Raw genomic sequence first — 15399 nt, forward strand, 5'->3', positions numbered from 1 at the left:
TTAATTAATTCTATATGTAATATTTTTGTAATTTTAAGTGGGCATTTACAGTGTAATACATGTCTATATAGAAGTAAGTCCCATTAAGTATAGGATTGCAGCCTTAATCTTATTTTTCCATATTGTGTCTTTATTTTGTTACCTGCCCTGAACGGGTAAACCAAAGAGGTAATTTAAGATTAATCCATGCTGTTATTATGGGACACATGGGTTTGCTTTGGAACCTATCTCTGTGTAGATCAGATTGCAATCAGATATATATCACAGACACTAGACTCATTAAATCCTAGTATACTGCAAGAAGCCAGGTACCACTTTTTTCATTAATTCCTAAAGGATTTAATTCAACTGGCTTCTGCTGAGATCCTATACTGGATTATTAGTTGGTAGAGCAATCTATTTAAGGGGAATGCTTTTGTATTTCAGGGCATTTTAAATATTGGTTGCATTAGCACAAAATGCTAAGCCATAAACTATGGTTAGGTAAATTCTCTGGTGCATGCAGCTCAATCTCTCCTGCTTCACTCCTCCATGGAAAAAAAACATGGAGTGCCTGGCTTAGTATTACATTCCAGTCAACATTCATAGTATGTTTCTCTCAAAGCCAAGAACAAACCTTGGCTATAGACAGGGCTGGTTCTAAAGGGTGGCCAAGTGGGGCCCTGGCTGAGGGCCCTGTGGCCCACAGGCCCCCCCAAAGGACCCCTCGTTATGGTGGTGGAGTAGCGCTCCCTTGCCATGGATTGCAGGGAGGGAGCTGCTCGCTGGCCCGCTGTGCACTTGCCCTCCGTCCGCCCCGCTCACCTGCCCGCCATCCCAAGGGCCCCTCATTAAGGGCGGTAGCACTCCCCTTCCACGACAGGCTGCCATGGATTGCAGGGAGGGTGCTGTATGCCCGCTCGCCGGCCTGCCCGCACCTGCTCACTCACCCTCCCCCATCCCAAGGGCCCCTCGTTATGGTGGGGGAATAGCACTCCCCTTCCATGGCAGGCTGCTGCGGATCTCAGGGAGAGTGCTGCCCGCCCACTCGCCAGCCCTCCTGTGCCTGCTCGCTTGCCCGCTCGCTCACTCACCCTCTGCCCCCACCGGCACCGTTGCTTGCCCTTCCGCACCTGCTAACTCGCTCACCCTCTCCCCCGCTCGCTCACTGGCCCGCCGCCCCAAGAGCCCTTGTTATGATGGGGGAGTAGTGCTCCACTTCTGATCGCAGGGAGGGAGCTGCCCACCCGCTCACTTGCCCTCTCCCCCCCGCTCGCTCGACCTCTCGCTCCTCCGCCTGCTTGGTAGGTAGGTAGGTAGGGCATGTGTGTGTGTGCCAGGGCCCAGGGTGGTGGTAATGACAAAGAAAGTTCTCTGCCACCATTGCATCTGCAAGTAGTTGCCCAGCAGAGCTGAACGGGCTTTTGTCATCTGGTCAAGAGAGTATTGCTCTGACAAGATGACAAAAGCCCATTCAGCTCTGCTGGGTGACTACTTGCAGATGCAATGGTGGCAGTCTGATGTAACAACTTTGCCAGGCGCTTTAGGGGCAAAGTTGCTCAGATTTGGATACAGTTGGATGTCACAGTTAGAGCAAGTCCCATGGAGGTATCCACAGCACTTTCTGTACAGTTTCGATTATTGTGCCTGAGCATGTGAACAAGCTGCTTGAAGAAATGCAGCTGAACACCTCCCCCTTGACCATCATGGCTTCTTGGAGCCGGTTGTAGGGGGTTGACCGGGTGGGTCCAAGGAGTGATAAATGCTTCACTGGAGGAGGGGAATGTATCATCTGCCTTGAAGGAGGCGGTAGCGCGTCCCCTCCTTAAAAAGACCTCTCTGGACCCAAAAGTGTTAAACTATCACCCAGTGGTGAAAATCCCCTTTTGGGACAAGGTGCTTGAGAAGGTGGTGACAGTCCAGCTTCAGGCATGCTTGGAGGAAACTGATTACTAGTAACTAAATTGAGGCTAAATGTTATGTGTCCTGAGTCTCACGTCTGGAAGATGGGGAGAACGCCGGTCTTGAACAGGGTTGCACTCCTCTGGAAGGAGCAGGTCTGTAACTTGAGGGTGCTCCTGCATTCAACCGTGTCACTGGAGGCTCAGGCGGCCTTGGTGACTAGGAGCCTTTTTCCAGCTCTGGCTGGTTCACCAGCTATGGCCCCTTTTGGGACACAGATGAGCTGGCCACTGCACTCCAGACTCTGGTAACTTCCAGACTGGATTATTGCAATCCACACTATGCGGGGCTGCCCTTAATGATAACTTGGAAACTTCAACTGGTCCAAAATGCAGCAGCCAGATTATTGCCTGGGGTTCTATTTAGATCTCATATACTGTAACTTGTTTTAAAACAGGTACATTAGCTGCCAGTTCATTTTCACACCTAATTAAATGTGCTCATGCTAGTGTTGAGAGCCAGGGTGGTGTAGTTGTTAGAGTGTTGGACTAGGACCTGGGAGACCAGGGTTCGAATCCCCACACAGCCATGGAGCTCACTGGGTGACCTTGGGCCAGTCACTGCCTCTCAGCCTCAGAGCAAGGCAATGGTAAACCACCTCTGAATACCACTTACCATGAAAACCTCATTCATAGGGTTGCCGTAAGTAAAGATCGACTTGAAGGCAGTCCATTTCCATTTTCATGCTAGTGTTTAAAGCCCTAACTGACTTAGGTCCCAAATATATGAAATATTGCTTCCTTCCCCAAGACACTCTCAGGTGTTGCGATTAGCAGAAGGGGCCCGCGCAGTAGTTCACCACCCTCAGCTACTCAGGGGTGGTGGCAGCGGCCCAGGAGAGGGCATATTCTGTGGCAGACCCTAAATTGTGGAATTCCTTCCCCACAGAGGTGCATCTGGCACTTTCATTAAACAGTTTTCATCACATGCTAAAGACACACCTTTTCACCCTGGCCTTCGATACTTGAGAGAGATCTTTTTAGGAGTCTGTCTAACTGTGAATGTAATTTGTTTTAACTGGTTTTTAATATTGTATTTTATATTGTTGTAACCCACCCTGGGACCTTTTGAAGGGAGGATAATGAAAATACTTCTACTTGTACTACTACTACTGCTCAAGTAGCACTCTATGGTTTCTTTCCTTGCTTGACTAAAAGAAAAATGCAATGGGAAAGCTCAGGCTCTGCACAGGAGAATTTGCCATACCATAGTTTATGGTACTGTGTTATGTGTAATCATCACCATTGTTTTCTTTTTCCAGTTTTGTTTCCTTTGTTTTAAGTTAGATTATTTTCCGGCTTGCAAATATTAAGTTTCATGAATGTGATTTTGACAATTCACTGTTTTCTGGAGCAATTGGGCTAACTGATAACCATGCTGCCTGAAATTCATTTAGCAAGATTTCTTTAATTTAGCAAGATTTCCTCCCAGAGCTACTGGAAATATATCTAAACATTATAGGCTTATTAGGGCATTGTGTTTGCCATATCAGTAACTGTTCTTCAGAAATGGCACAGCAGCATAGTGGAAAAGAAGATAAAAATGCATACCATTATATAGGCATTTCTGTTGATAAATTTGAGGAATTTTTCCAAGCACCAAAAACAGCATTTGAGGCAGCAAAGCAGGAACTTAGCAAAGGCATTATGTGAACCTGCAAAAAAGAAAAGGAAACACTTCCTTAATTATGAAACCCCATGAAGATGGAAAACTTTGCCCACACTGGCTTAGACTTTGTTTGCACTTTTGTGTGGGTTGGTTGACTTATTGCCTTCTCACTGATATGTGACAAGTATGTGTAATCTGTTATTTTGTAGTTTCGCTGTATATCATCTGCAAGCCAACGCTAAACTGAACCACTGAATTTGCCATTCAGCTCATTGGAACTGCTGGTGTTTTCACACAGTTCAGAACTAATGATGGCAACTAGGGTTTCCCATGCCACACCATTCCTAACTTTTTAAGAATACATCTATTAAATCATTGTTAAAAACAAACTATTGTTTAATGTGAATGCACAGTGTGCTCACTGTGCTGCTGTCCCTGCTGGGAAAAAAGCAGAGTCTAAATTGTTGTGATTCTGACCTAGGGCTTGTGATTTGTATGTCCACAAACAATGAGCAGCAACTAGGGATGGGGTTGGCTGCATAGTTTCGATCTGCTTGTATTCCGATAGTCCGTCGTTTGATCCTGCTCTGCCCTTTTTTTGTTCCTGCTTGCTCTGGCACTCGCTGATTAGTTCTGCTGTGTGTGGTTTCTGGGTGATTCGATCAGTGTGGGTTTTTTTGTGGCAATTTTTTTGGTAATTATTAATTTAAATAATTATGTAAATGATCACAGTGTTCCACATGGTTTTTTGGCAGTGGGAAAAAATTGCGTAAGTTTTACGTCGCTTATGTGAATGATCACAGTGTTCCATGTGGTTTTTTTTTCCTATTTACATATCATGTCGGAATTCTATTCAGTTGCGTAGCAGAGCAGAGCGTATTGAGCGAGCTTACGTGTGTGTTTGAATCTTTGCTAAGATTCTACCTTCCCTGCAAATTAGTCAGACAGAGACTTTACGCTGTAAAATAAGAAACAACTACTTTATTCTGGAAGTACATGCTTGATAGGAAAGAGTCCTATATCTAACAAACTAGCTATGTTGAAGCAGTCTGCACTGATCCCAGTGCAGCTCTCATGCTGGTTGAGAGGGAGAGACAAAGGAAAGATGTCTGCTCCCCTCTCGAGAGAGAAGAAGGAACTGGGAAGGCGGGAACTGGGATCAACATCCTTTGCATATCATTCTAGCAGGAGGGGGAGAGACGGCAAGGATCAAAGGACAGGTATAGCCTAGCAACAAAGAGGTCTCCTCCCTAGCTACCCTTTTTAACCCCATGCAGCCTCAACCCACCAATTTGGAATTGAACCTCATACATTCCAACATATCAAAGGCAGATAACCGCCTTTGAGTCTGTCTCTTGCCACAGGCTAACTGATGTGCTGCTTAATGATTCCCCTTCCTTTTGCTATTCACTATTCTCAAATTAGTTTGTCAGCAGTACTGCATCATCATCACCACCACCACCACTAGTACCACCTTGCATTTTTGTTCACACACACACACACACACTTAGCACACACACAGAGAGAAAGCGCCCTTGGTTAGCTCAGGACAGCAGGAATGAAAGTGGGGCAGGGGTGGGGCGGATTGCACAGTATGTGTCAGTCTCATCATCGTAATGTTTCCTGCAAAAGAGGATGGAGATTCAGAATGCTCTGAGATGTCTTGTTTGAAAAATATGAAATTGCGGGATGATTTGACAATTAACATTGATGACATATATATCCTAGGGCAGACCAGACAGCCAATATTTTTTACATTATATTGTGAAAATAATGCAATTTTTTTCTGTAATATATATTGGACAAATGGCAATCATCATACTTGCAGTTACGAATGCAGCAGCTTTGATTATGAAGATAATTACATAAAATAGAGGAGGAAAATTGGGAAAAAATCTTGTCAACTGCAGCCGCAGCCTCAAAATCCGTGCCAATTACAGCCACAGCCCACCTCAAGAAATCAGTGTTGGTCTGAAAGGATAGCAAACTGTCGAATTCAGTCAGAATCCAGTACCAAGTCCTATTTAGTGGATATTCTCCGCCATCCCTACCAGCATCTAAGGTTTGCTCTTGGCTTACTGGTTGTGGTTTGTTTGGGGAAAGCAATTGACAAGCCGGAGTCATGACAAGCCAGACTCTGGTTTGTTTGTTGGTAGTATAGCTGCAGGAGGAGTGGGAGAAGAGCGACTGAGAACTTGTCAACAACAGGCCCAAGCACTCTGAGTGTTCACATTAAACCATACAGTAGAGTCCCACTCATACGGCAGGTTGCATTCTGGACCCCCGCTGTAAAGTGGAACCCACTGAATAGAATGGTGTGCGATGCCCGAAAACCACCGTAAAAGCAGAACAAGCGCCGTATGAGTGGGGCTTTAGTCTAACTGCGTATAACTGAGACTGCTGTATTAGCGAATCGCTGTAAAGTGAAGTGCTGTAAAGCGGGGCCCTACTGTAGTTTGTTTTTAACTATGATTTAAAGTGATGAGAGAAGCAGGGTGCTGTTTCATTTCTTGCTGTGCTAAAGAAACAGTATGGACATCCTGAACTCTACATGAACAATAATTATAAACAAACTTAGCAGTTACTGCAGAAGTGTTCATTGCTTCCAAGCATAAAAAACATTCCTAGTACATGAGCACATTTGTTCCCGCCATAAAGAGAATATGGAGGCTTGTAGCTCACATTTCTGTTTCATACGAATTACAAACCATGCTAGCTTATATGACCCCAAGATATTGTTCTCAGCTTTTCATAGCAAATATATACCATCCTCAAAATGGAAAGAGAGAATGTGCTTCATGAAACTCACCTTTGAGTTTGTGATCCATGTATTCCAGGATTACTCTAATTAGTTGGACTATGGCAAGAATTAAAGAGCCAAATGCTAGGGAACCTGTATGATATCTAGTAGGAAAAAGAAGGGTACTACTTAGGAAAATATATGTTTTGGGCACAATCCAGTTATGATACAAAATAGCTAAGAAACCCCACATTAATTTCTCCTTCTCCCCAACCCAACTATGAATATTTTTATGGATTGCAGAATGCAGCTTCTTATATTGATATTAAATAACCTTTATGCTTATATATTAAACAATATATATCAAGTTTTTTAAAATTTCTAGCTTGCTCCTATCAATAGGGATAAGGGAGGATACAAAGAGTCGAAATCTCTCTACTTTGCTACTGTATATCAGATAAGAACGAAGAGACTTTATACAGTAACAGCACACATGGTGGGATGGAGTCACAGAGCTGTTGTCCCAATACTGGCATTGTGCTTTGGCTTGGGTGGGCCATGTGGTTTCACCAGTAGAACTGCTGATGCAATCCAGCGGTCCTGATGGTGCAATTGCATGGCACCAACCTTGCCCCAGTCCATCCAGGTAAGCAGCAGTGACACCAGTGTTGGGAGGGCAGCTTTGCAGCTCTACTCCACGCACTGCTACTGTCATAATGACTGTACACACCTGCATGTTGTATAAAACTTTGTAATAATTTTGACTCTAAAATCTATTTTCCCTGCAAGATACAGTACATTTCTAAAAGCAGAAACATATAAATGCAGATAAGTTATTCTTTACCGTATTGCACGTCCAAATGAAGAAAAGAGTGGGCATGCGGGAATATCAGCAGGTTTCTTCAAGACCCAATAGTAAGAGGCAAAGGCACCAGCAAGGGTACACTGACCCAGTGCAATTGCAAAGTTTACCAGCCAGAGAAAGACAAACACATTGCTGATTTGAAAGACAATGATGTATCTGTGATACAGGCTTTCTCCACCATAGAAAGCAAATGTGCATTGGGCCCCTGGACATAGCTTGGTTACATTGGTTGTGTTGAATGTCTGTTTATTGACAAGAAAAATGTCATAAATAGGAGATATAAAAATAATACTTCAGTACAATTCTAAACTATTAACACATTAATAAATCTGAACTGGTAGTTAATTCATGTGACATAATTTCATGAAAATAAGTCCTAAATCTGGCAGCAATGGTCCATGTTACCCAGTATCTTTCCTGTGGCAGCAGCTAGACACAGGTGCTTCAGAAGCTTTCTAACAGAACTAAGTACTAATAAAGTATCTTTGGCTGCATTCACACTGTACATTTATTCCACTATTATTCCACTTTAAACAGTCATGGCTTTCCCCAAAGAATCCTGGGTAGAGTAGTTTGTAAAGGGGCCTGAGAGTTGTTAGGAGACTCCCTGTTCACCTCACAGAGCTGCAATTCCTAGAATTCCCTGGGAAAAGGGATTATAGTTCTCTGAGATGAATAGAGGCCTCCTTACAACTCTCAGCACCCTTCACAAACTACATTCCCCAGGATTCTTTGGGGAAACCCATGACTGTTTAAAGTAGAATAATAGTGGAATAAATGTAAGGTATGAATGTGGCCTAAATCAGGGATCAGTAGCCTTTTTGGTCCAGTGGGCACATTTGGAATTCTAAGGAAGTGCCGTGGGTGCCAATCACAAAATGGCTGCCATGGGGGGCGCTGGCATAACACAAAATAGCTGCTGTGGGGGTGTGGTATAAGACAAAATGGCTGCCTCAACTAGAAGTGCAGAAAAAGGACCACAAACCACAACATGGTGTGGGCAATCCCATGGGAGAAAGGCACCTGCATCAGTCATCACCACACTCACTCCCAGAGGGCAGATTTTGCACCTTTTTTCTGATAAAAACAGAAGGGAAGGTGGGTCCCTTCTGTCTACATCTCATTGGATCCCTTCTGTTCTGGCAGCCAGGGAGATGTTGGCATGTTCTATGGACGAGAGATCAAGCCAATGTAAACAGGAACTGAGCAGGAAGAGCAGCCTCTTGTGCAAAGTGGATGTTGAAGGGATATTTAACGAGAGCTTTCATAAGCACCAAAGAAAGTACTGGTGGTCACACTGGTGCCTGTAGGCATCACTCTGGTGACCCATGAACTACATGGTTAATAACTAGAACATGTATCTTTGTTCATATGTAAATTTTTATTAGAGGGTATGAGGATGTTAGAAGCTGCATTGCTTTTAAAACCATCTGCAGATATACAGAGCATTAACAAATTTTCAAACCAACTGCAGATATACAGGGCATTAACAAATTCACAAACCATTTCATAACAAAAAATTGCATGCTCACCTCAGGGTAACAGGTCAGATTGGCATACTTGCACAGGCTTTGATTAGCCATGACTTTGTACACAGGTTCTCCTGATGTAGCCAGGAAGCTTGATTTAATTGGATTAAGTAGGAAACAGACTCATGGACTCCTTTCCAAATGCAGGGATATAATATAAGACACTTAGTATTCAGAGAATACATTTAATTTCTGCTTTTCCATGTCTAGCTTATTGTATGATACCACTGTGTGAGTGCACTTTCTAAAACCTTTTTTGCTGTGCCTGCAAGAAATTCAACAGGGGAGTAAAATATTTTTCTTAATAACAAGTACAGCAATGGGGCAACCTTGGGATATACATGGAAAATGAAACACTATGATTTAATGACTTCATATATGGACACCATAGGGAAAGATACTGGACAGATACAGAAAAATAAAAGTGTATCTCCAGGTGATTGTTTTGACAAGGAAAAGAAGCTATCAATATTAATCTTCCAGGATGCTTTTATCTAAATGCAATGAGGTCTCAGGAATAAAAAACTGAGATATTCCCCAAAGTCACCCAGAATGTGTCCCTGAGAAAGATAACCAGCTCTTACCTGGCATTCAGTGAGATACTTAGGAAGGCTATAATGAACTGAAAGCATGTATTATCTCATGAGATGTTTAGGTGTAATTGTTATGAAAACATTGTAAGAACTTAAGATGTTCACTCCCACTGAAAGTTGTGGTGATCTCTCAGTATAACCAATCACTACACAGTGTCCACACCAGTTCCCTGTTTACCTGCACTTGAGATGGGCATAATCTTTTGGGTCTAAAAGAGCAGCACAGTCTGAATCAACTGAGACATAATACTGATTTAGGATTCTGTTCCTCCTTTTGGAGGAGGTGGGGCTCTTCTTGTATTTCTGGTTTAGTGCTAAAGTGCTGAACTAGTAATGTAAAAAGGATCTTCTGCCCAAGAACGCTTTGACTCAAAGGATACACAGCTGTCACTGCCCAGTAAGAAATGCAGATTGCAGTAAGAATGAAGGTGATGATTGGATAGAATAATGTAGACATGATGTAGCCAATTGCCCTACAAGGAAAATAAGAAAAATATATTCATAAGTGGTAAATACCAAAGCTGATATGCTTCCTTAACCTTTGAGGCCTTTTCACACTTTCGTTTGTCCAACCGACTGACTGTGTCCCATTAAGCCCTCTGTTCTTGAAGTCCAGATTCATAATACAGATACGTCCCTTAGTAAAATATTCTTTACTGTTTCCTACTTTTTCTCTGTTTATTATAATAAAGCATGATAGGACCTCATATTATTCTATTTCATTCTGTCCCCAGTTTTATCTCCTCCACCACTTCTCTTCATTCTTCTTCAGTACTTTGTCATTTGTTTATAAACTATCATTTTTGCAGCGAGATGAATTGATTTTCCTGCGCAGCAGCTTTTAACTTCGGGTTTAACAACACTGATTCTTTATTTTCTTACTCCCCCAAACTGCCACCTTTGCCTAGCCTACAGTTATTACTATGCTCCTTGTCCTTTCGAGACCAATTGCTCAAATTGCTTGGCGTATCATATTTTGAAGCTCTCATCACCAACCTGGCTCCCTTTTGCTGTCATGCAACACTGAAGTAGAAACTATTTTTCCCTGGAAATGTTCATAGGTATAAAACATACTGTATTTTGGTGCCCAAAGAAGGAGATTTTGGGAATTTTCAGTGGTCAGTTTCCCAAAAGTATGAGAGCAGACCTTAAGTCTGCCTGAAACCCATTAAGCCCTCTGTTCTTGAAGTCCAGATTCATAATATAGATGTGTTAGGCTCGTAGAAGCTTCTTAGGGCTCCTTCAAATGTTATATTGTTTGAACACATAGGACTTTTGCTTCAGGAAAAGCAAAATATCCAACCCCTCCTCACCATCTAGCAGGGGCTCACCGCTATGTGCATGACAGGGATAGTCAGATGGGGCTAGCAGACTTGAGGCTCACCTGCATGACTATCTTAGAAAAGCTCTTCAATCCAACACTTCCCTTTGGTCCATGCCTGGATTATAAATAAGGGCCTAATCTGGGTGAAGTTTGAGATTGGTTAGTTCCTTTGCTATTAATCTGGTTGGCCACCAGCTGATGAGGCTAGAATGGGGTTTTGCCAAACTTTCTGATGGGTGCTTAGAAGAATTTTTTTTTTTTGGTCTTCTTCAGAGCAAATGATTCAGTCTTGTATATTATATTTGTTCACTGCTGTGCTCTTTGCTCTTTTTTCAGTGTTACACCAGTTTGGGCAGGGACCATAATAAAGACCCTTGAGGATGGCGTAAAGACCTTTGAGACTGGCATTTGGCTTCATCCTGATGTAATGGTAGCCAGCAACCAGAACAACTTATGAAATCTGATGGCTTAAGGTATTCCTGCTTGCAGGACACCTAAGCAAATGGACTACAATTTCCACAATCGACACACAAACTGTCACATCATACTAACATTGTTGTGTGAACAACAACAAATTAATGGAAGCTGTGAGCAATAACATGGTGGGTGGTTTCAACCCAGTATTTGATGTGGTTCTTGCCTTCCTCCAGCATCACTCCCTTCTTGTATGGTTCTTGCTGTAGACATAAACTGCATACAGACAATCATGGGCAACAAGTTCACACACATCCTGATCATGCAATGAAACCTGTGTACAACACATTAATATTTATGACACGTTTTCCTACACAGTAGTGCTAGGAAAAGCATAGCATTTTGATGTGGCCTTCGCTGATGAGGAAAATTCATTCTGCATATGTTTTCTTTAATATTATTCTATATTATTCTATATCAAGCACTGTGTGATAGTGAGCACATTAAACAGTAGTTCTGTACGGGCAAATCGTGACTGGTGCTAGAAACCTCTTGAATAGGTTTTAGGTCATTGAAGAAAAGTATCACATGCTACTTAAGAAATAATCACCACAAATCAGTGGTTTTCAGGAGTTAACGATAGGCCTGTTGGTTGATAGTGAAGACACAGACCATTTTCTTTAACAAACTGCTTGTTAACTGTTCTAGCAATAGATTGCAAGTGCTTTATGGCTTAATATAAATTGCCTTTTCATTGAAAAAATACTTAAACTGAGCTGCAAAAAAATCATTTAGCTCTCAGTCATTAGCAAGATATCTTTCAATACTTCGACTATAGGGTACTGTCTGCTACATTCATAATAATTACGTGCAGCATTTCTTTTATGCATTATGCATACATATCAGAAAGTATTACCCTTGAGTGACCTTTGAATGTAGAGGGAAAACTATAAGGTATTATTACCTCCTACCAGGAAGTTTATAAAGTTTCAGGAGTGTTTCTATTTTGGCAGTTATCTGAATAAAAGCATCTTAATTTACAAAGTGTTTCTGAATTGCAATGAAAAAGGGAAAATGATATAGTACAGTCTGGTGCTGCAACAAATAACTGCTAAACTCCATGTTTATAGCTTTTATGAAAAGGGACTATTACACATTTAAATTGCAGAGTTCCTTTATTCTGCAAGAGCCCCTATATTTTGATACTGCTGAAGGAAGACAGGCTCCAAGAAAGGGCACAGGTATTCACATTCGAAACTGGCATGATGAAATTGTTAGCTGTATAATACTGTTTTTGACAATAGACTCAAGACATCTGTACACTTGATTATTCATCAGCCATTGTGACAAAAAGCCAATCTGGTTGCACTCCTTGAGGGAGGCTTGCTCTCGGAGACTGAATAGGTGCTGTGCTTTCTGAAATGCTAGTTACACTTTTTCTAGAAGATCTTATTTTTATTTTATTAATGAATGAATTACCTTCTACATGTCTCAAGGATAGTTATATAAAAATGACTAAAAATAGCTTTAACAATAGGACAAAAAAAAGGATAACTAAAGATAGGTGCTTATTCTGTATTGTTTTTAAGCCCAAAGCAGAGACCATTTCATCCAGCTGCAAAAACCTGTCAAAATAAAAATGTCTTCAGTTGTTTGCAGAAAATATAAATAGTGGGTACTGGTTATATATCAACAGGGATTCTATTCCACAGAATTTGCCACCACTTGATAACCTTCAAGACTGGCTATTAAAACGGTCCACATGTGGAGCTGTCCCTGAATCACAGCCAGTTCAAAATGTGGCTGCTGTTGTTTGACTGGGGTGCTACAGAGAGGGAGCACTTCATACACATGTCCTTGCCCTGATTTCCAATTACTTTTGAGTCTGGTGCAGACCAAGCTCTCCATGTGACCACTTGATAACTTGAGTTCATGTTCTTCAGAGAGAGAAACTGTGTAAAACAAGCAAATGCATCATTAGGCATTTATGAGTCATGCTCAAGAATACCTGCATGGTGTAAGAGAGTGGCCTGACTCACTCCTTCACTGTGCTATTTCAGTGTGAAAAATGATGCAAAATGAGAGGTCCAATAATACTGTATTTCCAATATACATACTTGCTACCTTCCTTCAAAAGTGCAATGGCGATTCGGATTCGACTTCTGAGAAATATTAACATCAGTATAACGACAACTTCCACTATGCAAAGTAGTATCACTGAAAGAAAGAAAATCAACTTTGTCAACAGACATCAAGCCCTTTTAAACGACTGGTTTCCATACTGTACTTCACAACTTCTGTCCATCTCCAAGGTACTCTAGAGCACAGTTCTTCAACCTTGGGTCCCCAGACGTTGTCAGACTAGAACTCCCATCAACCCAGCCAGCTTAGCCAGCATGATTAGGCATTCATGAGTCACACTCAATAATATCTGCATGATGAAAGAGAGTTGCTTGTCTCACTCCTTCACTGTAATGGGAGTTGTAGTCCAACAACATCTGGGGACCCAAGATTGAAGAACAGTGCTGTAGACTACAGTGGACTTGCAGACTCACCCCATGTCTGAATTTAGTCCCTATTTCATAAATGGTTGAAAGGCAGAGTGCCAGCCAGATTATTACATTTGTTTGTATAATTATGTGTATGTAAGGTTCACACTCCACAAGTATTATAGCATATAAGAGAGTTTGCGAAGAAAGCTATTTATCTTAAAACAAAGCAATTAAATGCTGTGTTTTACTTTAAATGTAATTTAGGCTTAATGTGTTTCATTTGAAGAAACGTCTGTTTATGATTAGACAATCATTATTCAGTGACTGGCTTTTGCTGCTATTTTAGCTTATAGCATCTGGAGAAGATAAATGGAATTGATGCTTTAAAAGTGTCTAATAGTGACCTCTGTTATCCTTGTGTCACTCAAAAATAATTCCAGGATAATCATGATAGTTATTTGAATCTAAGAGCGGCCTGAGATCAGAGTTGAGCTCAATGTTTCTTCCGTGGAAACAGGGGAGGGATAGGGTGTAGAGTTTGGAAATATGATTGGGTAATAATAATAATAACAATAATAAATTTAATTTCTGTGTCGCCTATCTGGCCAATGGCCACTCTAGGCGACGTACAGCAGTTAAAACACAATAAGATAAAATACAATAGTACAATATAAAAACAATAGAAAAACAGTACAGCAGCAGACAATGATATTAAAACAGGGTATTAAAACAGGATAGGAGGCAATTCAATCCAGTAATTAACCCTCCCCGGAAATCCCAAAGGCCTGTTGAAAGAGCCAGGTCTTTAAGGCTTTACGAAATGTATTTAGGGAAGAGGCATGCCGGAGATCTTGTGGGAGGGAGTTCCAGAGGGTGGGGGCCGCCACTGAGAATGCCCTCTCTCTAGTACCCGCCAACCTGGCTGTTTTTGTTGGCGGGATTGAGAGAAGGCCCTGTGTGGTTGATCTTGTCAGGCGGCATAATTGGTGGCATTGAAGTAAGATAAACTGGGCCGAGACCGTATAGGGATTTAAAGGTTAATACCAACACCTTGAATTGGGCCCGGAAAACAACTGGAAGCCAGTGTAGATCGAACAACACAGGTGTGATGTGATCCCGGCGGCGACTGTTCGTAAGTAGTCGAGCCGCCGCATTTTGTATAAGTTGTAGTTTCCGGATCATTTTCAAGGGTAACCCCACATAGAGCGCATTACAGTAATCCAAACGAGAGGTGACCAGGGCGTGTACTACCAGTGGGAGCTGATGAACAGGAAGGTAGGGTTGCAGCCTTCGTATGAGGTGTAGTTGATACCAGGCTGCCCGGCTCACTGCCGAAATCTGAGCCTCCATGGACAGCCTGGAATCAAGTACAACCCCAAGGCTGAGGACCTGGTCCTTCAGGGGTAAACTCACCCCATTGAACTTCAAGTCAACTTCTCCCAACCTTCTTTTGTCCCCCACAAGCAGCACCTCGGTCTTATCAGGGTTCAGCTTCAGCTTGTTCCTTCCCATCCATCCAATCACGGATTCCAGGCACTTGGACAAGGTCTCCACAGCCGACTCTGGTGAAGATTTAAACGAGAGGTAGAGCTGAGTGTCATCTGCATATTGGTGACACTGCAGCCCAAACCTCCTAATGATTGTCCCTAGCGGCTTCATATAAATGTTAAATAGCATGGGAGAGAGGATAGAACCCTGTGGCACACCACAGTTGAGAGGCCAAGGGTCTGAAACCTCCTCCCCCAATGCTACCTGTTGAAACCTGTCGGAGAGGAAGGAATGGAACCACTGCAATACAGTACCTCCAATTCCCAATCCCTCCAGACAATGTAGAAGGATACTGTGGCCGACAGTATCAAAAGCCGCTGAGAGATCGAGGAGGACAAGAAAGGA

At 42.3% G+C, this 15399-nt stretch overlaps 1 protein-coding gene across 11 annotated transcripts in view; it reads right to left on the reverse strand.

The window, feature by feature from the left end:
• The window catches only part of SLC44A5 (solute carrier family 44 member 5), a 258713-nt gene that overhangs the window by 24894 nt on the left and 218420 nt on the right, over positions 1 to 15399 (reverse strand). For all 11 annotated transcript variants that reach the window (XM_061633449.1, XM_061633447.1, XM_061633439.1 and 8 more), the window contains 6 exons: positions 13132 to 13231; positions 9657 to 9749; positions 8687 to 8774; positions 7134 to 7396; positions 6359 to 6453; positions 3492 to 3595 (listed from right to left, as the gene is read on the reverse strand). In XM_061633449.1, the coding sequence (XP_061489433.1) occupies positions 3492 to 3595; positions 6359 to 6453; positions 7134 to 7396; positions 8687 to 8774; positions 9657 to 9749; positions 13132 to 13231 (743 nt within the window). The remainder of the gene's footprint in view (positions 1 to 3491; positions 3596 to 6358; positions 6454 to 7133; positions 7397 to 8686; positions 8775 to 9656; positions 9750 to 13131; positions 13232 to 15399) is intronic.

Source organism: Rhineura floridana, chromosome 6 (genome assembly GCF_030035675.1).
Source record: "Rhineura floridana isolate rRhiFlo1 chromosome 6, rRhiFlo1.hap2, whole genome shotgun sequence".
NCBI lineage: Eukaryota > Metazoa > Chordata > Lepidosauria > Squamata > Rhineuridae > Rhineura > Rhineura floridana.